The sequence below is a fragment of the Dermacentor albipictus genome, chromosome 5 (genome assembly GCF_038994185.2).
Source record: "Dermacentor albipictus isolate Rhodes 1998 colony chromosome 5, USDA_Dalb.pri_finalv2, whole genome shotgun sequence".
NCBI lineage: Eukaryota > Metazoa > Arthropoda > Arachnida > Ixodida > Ixodidae > Dermacentor > Dermacentor albipictus.
The window spans coordinates 35,350,447-35,362,787 of record NC_091825.1 but is presented as its reverse complement, the minus strand read 5'-3'; the positions used below and the strand labels follow the sequence as shown (position 1 = coordinate 35,362,787).

The 12,341-nt window shown below is 45.8% G+C and overlaps 1 protein-coding gene across 1 annotated transcript in view; it reads right to left on the bottom strand.

Moving 5' to 3' along the window:
- Positions 1–5,706: 5,706 nt before the first annotated feature.
- The window catches only part of LOC135908095 (endothelin-converting enzyme 1-like), a 61,971-nt gene continuing 55,336 nt past the window's right edge, over positions 5,707–12,341 (bottom strand). Inside the window, exon 3 of the mRNA XM_065439848.1 lies at positions 5,707–8,673. Within this exon, the coding sequence (XP_065295920.1) occupies positions 6,583–8,673 (2,091 nt within the window). The 3' untranslated portion in view covers positions 5,707–6,582. The remainder of the gene's footprint in view (positions 8,674–12,341) is intronic.

The following is a 12,341-nucleotide window of genomic DNA, read 5'->3' as shown; positions in this document are numbered from 1 at the left end:
GGCTTTGGGTGTCCGGGGCAAGATCATAATTGAGGCAGTGCGGGGTGACAAGGGCTGGGACTTGTGTGAAATCGGTGAACGGAAAGCAAAATTACTTTCGAAGAAAGCCTCAGGAAATGAATCAAAATGAATGGGAGGCTAAAGTACACAAGTATTTCTACCTGAAAAGCGTGGACACAAAATGGAGGAAGAGGTCAAGAAAGTTGGCAACCAAGTACAGGGTGATTGAAAGTGTAGATAGACAACCACAAGTCATCAAAATGAACGGAGAGAAACAGAGATAGTGAATTGGGTGCAAAGGACGGACCATGAAGATTGAAAAGAATAAGAAGAAAGTAATCATAACGCGAAGGGAAGTGCCTTGCGATATGAGGCACGATCTTGTTGCCTAAGGACAAAAACAAACCGGAGCAAATATATGCAATCAGATGATGCATCCGTATGATGCAGCAAAATTACGGCCACTCAGCGCATCCTAATGGCGTGCTAAGGGGTTCACATAGTGAGACCGGTAGGGAAGGTTACACCATCCAGAGGCACTTGGATTTAAAGTGGACGGAAGCACCAACAGGTCAGCAGTCGAGATAAGTAAGAGACGTTCTGTTTATTTGTGAAAAACAAATGAGGTAAGAGAGTGAAACGATCGGATCCGTTACAGGCATAGCTAGAGGTAGAAGGTACGTACATAGAGAAGTTTTGAGGAAGCACAAAAAAAGGTTAAGGAGATTGACAAAACAAAACGCTGGAATTAAAAAGATATATAGGATACTTGAGTAAGTCAAGCAGGCTACGTGAGCATTGTAAAAATGTGAAAATTTTCACGTACACGTATTTGGAAAATTTTTCCACCGAGGACGGTTAAGAAACAAAACGTTGAATTTCTTTAATAAAACTGTCCCCAAAACTTACAAATCTTGCTTTCTCCGTTATGCGACGCACAGGATCGCAAATAATAGCCTGACTTCGCCAAAATTTATATTTTTTCCTATGATATGACGTCTGTAATACTCTAAAGTGGTTAATGGAAAAATACAGGGAAAAGCGGATATAAGTGATAACCATAACTACTTTCAGCACGGAAATTCTAATCGAAATAATTTCGTTATCAGAAAGGAAAAAAAAATAATTTGTGCCTCACCATCGCAATATTTTTATTCGCGCTTCGTGTTCATCTCATAGTACATTGGCGGGAAACACAAACTATGATGGTGCAGGTGGTGGTGTGTACGAGAAGGAATAGTAGCCGCGATTACCACAGTTCGCAAGAACTTAAATGTCGAAGGTGCACCAGCTTAAGGTAGACCGACATCGCGTGCTTCCGTGCTACTGGAAGTATGCGTATGCTGTCACCTACGCGCGAATTGGTAGAGTGGGCCACAAGTCGGTTTCATGAGCGTGAAATGAGAGCACCACTTGCACGACACCCATTCAGTCAACGTGAAACCAATGAAGAGAAGACGACTGCATTTGGTGAACATTTCTGATAGGCAGCTCAGCTTTATTGATCATATTTCAATAGCGTGGTGATATGTCTACTATTAGTCGTGCTATACTTGGGGCCAGAGAGACAGGTGTCCAAACAGTTTTTGATGGGACATGCAGCAGAGAGACCTTGAGGTGTCAAGCCTGAAGGAACCAATAAATACAGCTGTTTATCATTGGAGGCATTGATGAGGCATTGGGGGCATTACTATATCTTTAAGGTGTTTCTATTCGCATTTGTATACGGGGTGATCACTTAATTTATTTGTAATATTTAAGAATAACATGTTGCAGATAACGTAATTTCAGCACTTGAGCGGGACTGTTCAGAGAGGCGCATCTCCACTAGAAATCAAAATACATATTCAACTACTTTAAAAATTTTTTTAATTGCCTTCACAATTATTTACTTTCTAGCAAATATTGCAATTTACTAATTGTAGTCGGTGAGCGTAAAAGGCTTATCCACATATAATTAATTTCCCTAATTACATTAGTTCCGAGACATGTACGATCGAAGTCGGCACAACAGTGCACTGTTGTTCTGCTTACTTTTTCAACGAAACACAATTTTATGCATTGAAGCACAAATATAACTGGAATGCCAACGCTTTCCGTACCAAAAATTTGGTAAACAAATCTCGAAACTGGTGTCGCCCAGGCATTAATGGTCACAACACAGCACCGAAAGAAGTGAAAAGAGGCAACCAGCAAGATCAAAAGTGTCCCCTTGCGAAGGAAAATATTATTCCGACCGGCGGCTCACGTTCTTAAAAGAAAGGAAAAAATTAGTATTTGAACTTCTGACCGCAGAAAGTGAGCATCCTTGATAGCTCAGTCGGATAACTCTGTAGGCGTCGAGGCTACCTTAAGGAGCAGACGACCAGCGCAGAGGAACCTACATGTTAAGGACTCACTTAGATTATCCGCAATAAATGGGTTTTATAAATAGGCACGCTAGTTTACGATAGGTAGCACTATGTTGTTTATTCGTTACATTGCTGCGTGCGCGAGAGAAGGAAAAAAGGGAGAAAAGAAAAGGGAAGGAAGCTGTACAGATGGTTCTAGCATCGTAATTCTGAACCGCACGTAAGAAGGCCACCGTGGAGTCGGCTAGGTGCACTAGCCATTTACAACAAGCTTGAACGGCACCTAGACGATAAGGGAAGTAATATACAGCGTCTCCGCGCTCAACCCAAGGTCGCGAGTCACGTTCTCACGGGGCCGCGTCCAGCTGCTTACTGGCGCATCTAGCTGCGACAGGCACCGAAGAATCCTTTTCCAGACCAAGTGGCTAACGAATTAGGGATGCTATGCCATCTCGTAACTGCAGCGAACGCGGCCGTCAACTAGCAAATGGTAAATGTTATCGCATGTTCGCAAGTTTCCCGCACGTTATCGATTGTTCTACCGGTTGTCTGTTTTAGCCGAGACTCGTGTAAACAAATTCTGTGCGGACGAGAATACTATTGGTCTACATACTATAACTTACGCTGGAAAGTTCGTTGAGCCATGTATAAACAGCTGACATGGCTGATTCGTAGGTGTCATTTTCGACAACCACCGATTTTCCTGGCCGCTATTGTTGTGCTCGAGTGTTAGTTGTTTTGCTGGGAACAATTAAGTTCGCTCAACAATTAGTTAAATTTGTAAATCGCAGCTTTGACACTGAGTCGTTCTTCACCGTCTCCAGAACCAGACAATCACAATATAGAACACCACTTTCAAGGAATTTCATGGCGTGGCTACATTGATCAAGTAATAAAATGTCTAAATAATAAATTAGAGCGCTCTGAGGTGTGTGTTTATCTTCTGTCTCTCTCGTCAAAATGCTGCGCAATCGAACATCTAATAAAGTGTCTTACTTGAATCGAAGCCCGAAATTCATTGGCTGCCAAAGGCGAAAAATGCTTAATTTGTGACTGAAAACAGTCGTCAAAATTAGATGACCATGCAATTACTAGGGAACTGGTTCGTCTTCGCAGCAACGCTGGCCGCGATTTCAAATCAATGTCTTTTGTGATGCTATTTCTATGTCCGCGCTTTTCACGCTGTTGCAGCGGTCACATTGACGCTGCGTCCACTTTATCAATGGGATCAGCTGGTGGGAAACAGTGGATGATACGAGCCACGTAAAATCCAGTGGAAGGCATCGCTATAGAATTACGGCCCATGAATTTCCTGCACCCGAATCATTCGCAAGAATGGTCACTTGTACCAACATTTCTGCCTGTTGATGTCCACATATCTCGTAGCTGAACAAATATTCGACAGCTACGAATATTGAATTCTTGAATCCTACAATAATGGAAGAGCAAGCAGTTTTCGATTCGTATTCAAGGTGTCTAATATTTGAAACCCCTGGTTGCAGCCGATTTTCCTTAATCAGTTGGCCATAATTTTGAGTAAAACTCCGTGCAACGCGGGTCGCTGGCTTTTTTACATAAGCCTGAATTTAGAAAAAAACCTGGTGCTTATGGTGCAGCTGGCTCATCGGGGTACTAGTATGCACATTTTAATTCAACTGCTGGCTCTTGTAATACTAAATTAGTAGGCAAGGATATGCAAGGCGACAGTGGAGGGAACCTAGTAAGTGGAATGGCAGGATTCGATAGCATCTCTTTCAAGAGGGGAAACATTAACAACAAAATTGTTCAAATTACCAGAATATTCATCGAATTATGAGGCTGAAGCGATAGCACTATTAAAAGCAATAGAATACATAGAATCAAAGGAAACTAGTTATACATTCCAAATCCTCACAGACAGCCTTTCGTGCTTACAAGCACTACGAAATCCCAAAAACAATAACCCACTTATAGTTAAAATAAAGAAAAAGCTTTTAGGATTACCACGGGAAAGAATAACCTTACCATTTGTCAAAGGACATAACAACAACAAAGGGAATGACACGGCGGACTTGTTGGCCAAAGAGGTTAGTATAGTAGGAGAGTTCGTTGATTTACCGGCTACCAAACCATTTATTAAAAAACAACTCAATATATTGGTGAAGGACAGATGGAACAAGGTATGGCAAAATGAGGGAAAAAATAGCTTTACCTATGAATGGATAAAAAATGTCAGAACAATCCCAGATAATTTTATAGGTAACTATTATACATCTCAGGCAATCTCAGGTCATGGGAGATTTCCTCATTACTTTTTTAGGTTTCACCTGTCCAACACGAATACATGCAAATGTCAACAAGCAGCCATAAATTTTGATCATTATCTGGAATCATGTAGAATAACAGAAATCCAACGAAAACAATTAATTAAAATTGTTGGAAATAACCCTAAAAAAAGAAAACCAGAAATAATTAAAAACAATCAAGCTCTGGACATTATCGAAGAAATGGTAAAGATAATTACAGACTCTATCCCACAAATTTAATAGCAACAAAACTTAAATTTTAACTCACGTAAATATAATTTACTTTATACACAGACCGGATGCCTCACGGAAGGAGAACCGACCCCCGGAAGGGCTAGGTGTAAGACGTACTTTCGTCCGGCATCGGGTACCAACTCACTCTTACCTAGTTTAATCACCTGGGAAAAGTCGAGGGATCACTTGCTCCACTCCCAAGCTATTATAGAATAATCCCCGTAGAATGGAAGCAGGACATCAATCGTTTTACATCTGGAAAAATAGAGAACCTCATACTACCACCAAGAAGAGTAGGAGAAAAGGTTCGACTCAACTTGACGCAAGACCCCTGAAGTCAAGGGCAAGTCAAGCAACAAGCCTCAAGATGCCGAGGCAAGCAAGCCTCAAGAATTCATTGTATTCAAGATGAAGAAACATATACGTAAATAATTGATCAATGAATCCCGCACCAACCCGCTCCCTTGCTGTGGTTTCGCCGACGGTGATGAACATTACTTCTTTCTATCTTCTACTCTCTTCTTTTCCTCTTTCTTTCTTTTCTTATTTCTCTAAAAAAAAACATTTTGGATATCTTCCCTCATTTTTTATATTAAATTCGGCTTTCTCTTCACACCTGCGATACACTAGTGGTGCAGGTCGAGGCATCTCTCCTTTGTGCCTCTCTCACTTTCAGCATCTCTTTCAATGAGCGCCAGAAGCTGACAATTCACCGCAAACACTACCAAATCGATTTGACAAGCTATTCAAACTGATGATGCCGGTACTAGCCAAGAAGTGATTCGGATTTATCGTTTTTGGTACATCATATTTTTACAGGGACTCATTGCCGAAAGTGTTGCTATAACGTAGCAGCTGAATATTTATTGCAACTATTCCTAGTATTGCTTAAAATATGTATCAAATATTAAAACCAAAAACACACACACACACACGTACACAGAGATAACACTGTCTCTCGAACGTTTCTAAGTCAATAACACCAAAATACGAGAGCGAATCAGAAAGTCATTGCCCCCGTTTTCGTAGTCAAATTACGGCTGCAACTGCAAACTACATTTCCAGCGACGGACGTTTCTTGGACCGGTCCTGCCTTACATACCGGTAGATCTGCGGCACGGAGCTGCTGTCAGATGCTGAAGATGGCGGTTGTGCTTCAGACGTCCACGATGTAGGAGCAGCAAAGGGTTGTATGGAGCGAGGGGCAAACGCTCATCGAAATACACAGGGAAATGCTGCGCATGTTGGAGTACGGCATCTTGCTTTAAGAAGTGCGAGGTGGTGGTGTCGCGAGTTCACGAAAGGCCGTGAAGACTTGCATGAATATGAGTGTTCGGGGAGGCCGCGTGCTACGATGCAACTTATTCTTTTTGAGTGAGGCTAAAGAAACGTTGCATTGGGTAAACATTGTTGAAGAAAGCTGAATGTGTGTTGTGAAACAAGAATTATTGCAAAGTGCCATTTTAGGTATAAGGGAGGATCCCCCACAATCATCTAAAAAAGGTAAAAAAGTTATCTCTGTTACATGAAGCAAGAGGTTTAACAGCGACAGAAATATTCATGTCATAAATTTTCATCATTCCGCTAAAAGCAGGCCTTGTGAGATGATGTAAATTAATATTATTATTTATATTTCAAAAAGCTCTATTAGGTTCAAAAATGTGAAAGTTTGAAACAAAAAGAAAACGCTGACCCACAAAAGTTGGCACTGGTCAGTAAAAAAATGTACACTTATTTTTCGGGTTCATTTTCGATCCTACTGGGCAGCGGAACGCTTTCGCAAAAGCCGACGAGTGGCGCACGAGTTTGTTGCAGTCTGCCGAGAAAGGTTCGGTGATGCCACTTCGCGTGCAAGTAATGTGGCAGATGGTCATAAAGAACACTTTCAACTCGCTCAGGTTCTTGCTGATGTGCGTCGTGCTTTCAGGATCACCGAGCTCATCGAAGAACGCCGTGTAAGCAATCTCCAGCGCGGGTATCTCGGGAAACAACGTTTCGTCACCTGCGGCGGCACTGGCGAGGCAACTGTACCTGTCGTCGAAGGCTTCCTGCGAGGAGGCGTTCAGAATCGACTTGACTGGTCGCCCTTCTGGATGCCACCGAATGCCCTCCTCATCGAGGGCCTTCGCAAGTTGGAATGCCGCCGAGAACCCGAATCCTCCGTAGAACATGGCCTTGGTGCCTTTCCTGTAGAACAAAGGAGGGGCGACCGCGCCGATAGCGACACCCACTGCGTTCCTCACGTAGTCATAATCAAAGTAGGGAAGCGCATAGTTTACCGGCATGTCGAGAACTTCTTCGTATTCTGGCGTTCCATTTATATGAATCATTTCTATGGTGGACGCGATCCAGTAATCCCCGAACGCTGCTTCGGCATCTGGGAAACGTCGAAATGTCCTTGCCAAGTTTTCTCTGTCGAGGAATGCGGTGGGAGGCCAGAGTCGCAAATTGGCAGATGCGAGCTTTTCGGCAGCCACCTTCCTGCTTTCAGCGTCGAGCCACGCAGACTCATTGACGAGCCTAACTGCCGTCGACACGAGGCGCTTGTAGCCGTCGTCGATCATTTGCTGAACGCTGTTTGTTATCTGGGATGCAAAGTGCAGGGACAGAATGAGCGCCCTGTACGGCACCTCGACGTGGTAGCTGCAGAAGGCAGTTCGAAGGCTCATGGCTGTGGTATTGTCACCATACTTAGATATCAAAAATCTGCTGTCCACCACTGGTGCGTAATGCTGGACGAACTGCCATCCGAGGAACTCCAAAATCTGCTTGTTCGTGTAGTTCTTGAACAGCTCACCAACAGTAACGAAGAACGCTCTGTCGGTGATGAGTGCAACGTCCCGCCAACTTAGCACCGGCGTGACATTGAGTGTGTTCTGCAGGTAGAACAACCATCGGGACGAACTCACAGTCGGCGTGTATGTATCCAGTTGGCTGATGGGAAGTACCGCGGTGTGTTTTGGTAGCGCCTCGACGGCGGCGCTGAGCGCTGTCAGAAATTCCCCTTCGAGATTCTCTGCTTGGATTGCACGCTCCTCGCTGGCTGCTGCGCTGTCGTTGGAGAAAGCGCTGTAGAAATCCATCCAGTACTTCACGTAGGCGGGCTGCCCACTGTCTTTCACAACGTGGTGCTGACGAACGTGCGCGTTGATCAGAGGGGAAGGTCTGAGGACGATGCTCCGCCTGCCTTCCGCTGCTCCTCGGCGTGCCATGATCGGTCGCATTGTGAACCAGAATGGAGCCTTCAAGATGTAGGCGAGTCTGATCAGTATGTCAAGGGCATCAACATTTTCGCCGGGCGGTTCAGGCCAGTAGAGGTGGAAGTACTCTGCCATAAGTATCTTTAACAGCTCTATCCTGGACCCGTACATTGAGGAGTTGCTCATGCAAGATTCTAGCATGGCCAGTGGCTTTTTGCCAACAGGGAAAACCTGAGAGCCTTGCTTTAAAGTTGCACTTATGCCCGCAAACCAGGAGTACACCATGTCTTCCATAGTGGACCCATCGAATTCCTTCAAACGTTTGCGCTGTTTCTGCGGCGACCAGTTCGAGCAAACGTATGCGCGGAAATCGTCGCAGGCGTTAATTCTGGGCTCTACGGCGCGCATGAGGAGGCTTGTGTGGTGGAGGCAATCCTCTGTGACGCACAGTTTTTCCATGCGCCTAGGAGTGTTGGCCGTGCGGGTGAGAAGAAAGGCCGTCACCGCCAAGAAGAGGGTGGCGCCCACCACGATGCTGATAATAGCGTACCGCCTCTTGAAGAACTGCGTGGTTCCGCTGATGACTTCCTTAGGACTCTTCACCTGCGAAGAGGATCGAATGGTTTTGAAAGTTAATATTGAATCCATGGGATAGAATTGTATGCATTCGTTCTAATATCGCGAAAAGAGACACTGCGGAGAGAATACGAAGCACACACTGGTACCGTTAAGAGGAATGTATTGCAATCTGCACCAACTTGCCTATAGCAACAACTCCATTGGATGGCTTATCGCAGTTCTGGGGGTTGTTTTGACCGTCAATATGCATGAACTTTTTATGTGACGAATTTAAGCTCCTTAAATAAGGGACATCTACGGCAGCTACCAAGTCGATGTGAACTGTTCAAATACCCTTCCAGAAACCTCGCAGCGCTTGCTTCGCGCCGAGAACAGAGCTTACGAGAAAATTGCATCTGTAGGGTCTGCAGACCACTAGCGCAATTCTAATCGCCCGCCCACCGAGCGTGGAGTCGTGACATTGTACACGCCATCACCGCCCTTTACTGCCGTCTACTAGTAAAACGGCGCCCGGCAGACAGTGCTACGGCTTTCCGCTGAAAACGCAAACGCGAGGCCGTGGAGAAGCATGCAGAAGTCGAATCATGTCAGAGCGTTGGATTCGCCACTGCGGCTCCTCTTGGTCACGTGGCGTGGACCATTCGGGAATCCCGCTACATCACATGGACGTGGCATTCTCCGTTAGTTGCAGTTTGTGCGAGTCTCGCGAGTCAGAAAAACCGGCGCAGCACTACGCGATAGCAGACCTACTGAAACACGAAAACGCGGGCGGCACAAAGTCGTGCGAAAGTGAAATTTTTCCGCTGACCGCGTCATTGTGTAGGATGACGCGAGTGAGTTTTTTTTTTTTTTGGAGCCTAGCTCTTTGGCACCCGTTCCCGCGTTCTGCGTCGCCGTCGGCCTCGCCGTAACCGAGGTCATCATCCGCATGCTGCTCCAACTGCGGGCGCTCTTGTTACCATGTATTGCGCGCGACGTGAGCCTTGCTCTCCCCTTGTCCTCCAAAGCCGGATAACGTGTTCTTGCCTGTCCTCTCGCCCCCTTCCTCCGCACAGCGCCGTTGCGGTGACTCGCCGCTACCGTCCACTCCGCCCTCGCCGTCTCTTCTCGCGCCGTAGAGGCACCGCCACTGTGCCGGCGACGCGCGTGATCCACGGCTCTCCGCTCCTGCGTTTCCTCGTCGCGTGGCTCTAGCTTCCCCGTTTGCGGGGTGCGTTCCTCATTGGAATTTGTCGCCTTTAGCCTGTTTCACACGGCGCGATTGGGGCGAACAGAATCGCTCTGCCGCACACGTCGCAGAGCAATTTTCGGTGACAGCTTTCACATGCGGCTGCGACAGCGCGATTTGCATAGCAGTGACGCCCGAGGTTTCCATCTGCCCACGAAGTAAGCTTGCCTGCGTCGTTAAATAAAAACATGGAAATTAGTCAAATATTAGAATTTTCTTATTATTTCAAATTAGAATACGCACACCCTTTTTCAATGCTTAAAAGCGTTGAGAATTTACGATCGCTTAGTCTGCAGCTGTGGCGAGTGAAACGCTGTACAACACCGCAAGTATGAGCGTGCGGCTAGTGCGGCGTCGGTGGCGTGGGTTCGTTTTCTGCGCTCTGGTTTCGTGGTTGCGGTACTATGGAAGCCACAGCTCTTCTGTTCGAGAAGTATTTGCTTTTGGAAATAAAAAAAGAAGCTTTTATTGAGTGTGCAAGCACCTGGCACAACTTGTAGCGATGAATTTGACGACAGTAAGGACCGAGTGGGTACGTGCGCTCCCGTCCTGGATACCATGAACCTTCTTTTAAATGAACTCTGTGAGCTGGAGAAAAAGAAATTGTTCATGAAGCTCCTAAGCCACCTGTGCTGGTGGGTACGTCCTACTTGGGAGAACCGGAAGCAGGAGTCGGAATTCTAAACAACGGTGAGTTCGAACTTGTACAGGAAGCTTTTGCTCCGGGGCACCTATAGATAAACATGGAAAAGGAGAAATTGTTTGTGCGTGTGGGACGCAAGGAATACATCAAAAAGTATTACAGAATGTCAATAGAGACCTTTGAAGCCTTGCACTAACTTGTCGAAGAAGGTTTGACAAGGCTTCACGTCGTGCGCGAACCAGTGCGCTCACGTGCACGGTTGGCTATTGCACTCAGGTAAGCATGCTATACCTAAGCAGCATTGGTCTTAGTCAGTGCCTGGCACCACTTGCGAGGTAGTTATCTCACCTTACTATGTTCTTAACCGTTTTGACGCTGTAACTGGTACTATAGTGATGTTCAGGAAAGAACACTGAAAGCTTCTTCTGGTATATCTGAAATCTTGTTTATTTAGGGAAGACGGCTATATCTCTTACAGTGTTGCATTTATAGGCAAAGGAAATGCTATGCCATTTCTGCATGCAGTTAACTCTACATACACCATTCTTGTCTGGTCAAAATAGAACAACAATGCAGACCACGAAACGTTGCTCAAACCTTGTATTTTTGTTTTCCTGTATTTCTTTTCCTAGAGCATCATCGATGCCTAGAAAAGCGAATGGATCCTTGTCTGGCCGGAATGGAGATTGGACACGCATCACCTCAACGGAGGCAACCTTTGCCCTCTGTGATTGGGAAGGGCAGGACGTCACTCGCGTTGTTTACATCTTGGAGCTGGGTGGAGTTTCGGTGATGAGAGGGGACCAATCGTGCACTTGTGCGTGTGCATGTGTTTCTAAGAGAGAGGGACGGACCCTTTGAATCTGATATGCATGGGAAGAAGCGAATTGGTAAGGTTAGAAAAATGGAATTTATTGATAGCAAAGACAGAGAGGTCGACCTGAGCTAGTGCGCTCTAGTCTGCTACTCTGCATAGGGGTAAGGTATGTTCCGAATTGGCGTATGGTTGTCGTGTTTTGTTAAAAGCTTGTCAGAGTTTTGACCCACAAGTTTATGGATAGTTATTTTGGTATTATACAGAGTCGCCGTTACTATTGTTTAATGTCTTGGGGCAGTACGTACAAAACCTATGTAGATCCTGTCGTCAGTCTTTAAAAACGGGCGCTATGAATTGTTGCCTTTTTAAACATGCTCATCCAAGTAAACCTCAATTTCAAGTGATTCGTGTTCTGTTGTTCAGGTACTTAAAGCAATAATACGTAATGTCAAGTGGCGTTATATCTCAATTGATAAAACGCTCAGATAGAAGAGCACCGCAGCGAGCGGGCACAGAGCTTCGGCAACACAGGTACAAGGCTTCCAACCACTCGTTGTCGTCGTCTTTCTCGAAGCAGTTTCTGCTGCTAGTTCTTCTCCAGTAAAATAGCCTCCCCGGAGAAGAGGAGCCGTCTCGGCGACCTACGGGCATGATAGCACAGGTGCATCAAAGTATGGACTGAGCCGCTGAATGTGCATGATTTCGCGCCCTCGGCGGCGCTTATCGGAGGGTGTCTGAAGGGGTTCTACCAAATGAAGCGGTCTGCGCTGGACGCATGAAAGAAGACGAAGGAATGGGCTAGGAGAGAAGTGAGGAGGAAGAAGTTGGAATAAAATGGCGGACGACACCCGTCTCACTTAGTTTATGTCATTTCTGTTGCCGTTCTAGTTAGGAACGTTACATTTTGGCGCAGCCGACAGTTTTCGAAGACCAGCCATGCGGGTGACGTTTTTCGTCGACCAGGCGTCATCGAAGTCTGTTGTGTTCACCCGATACCAAGTGCA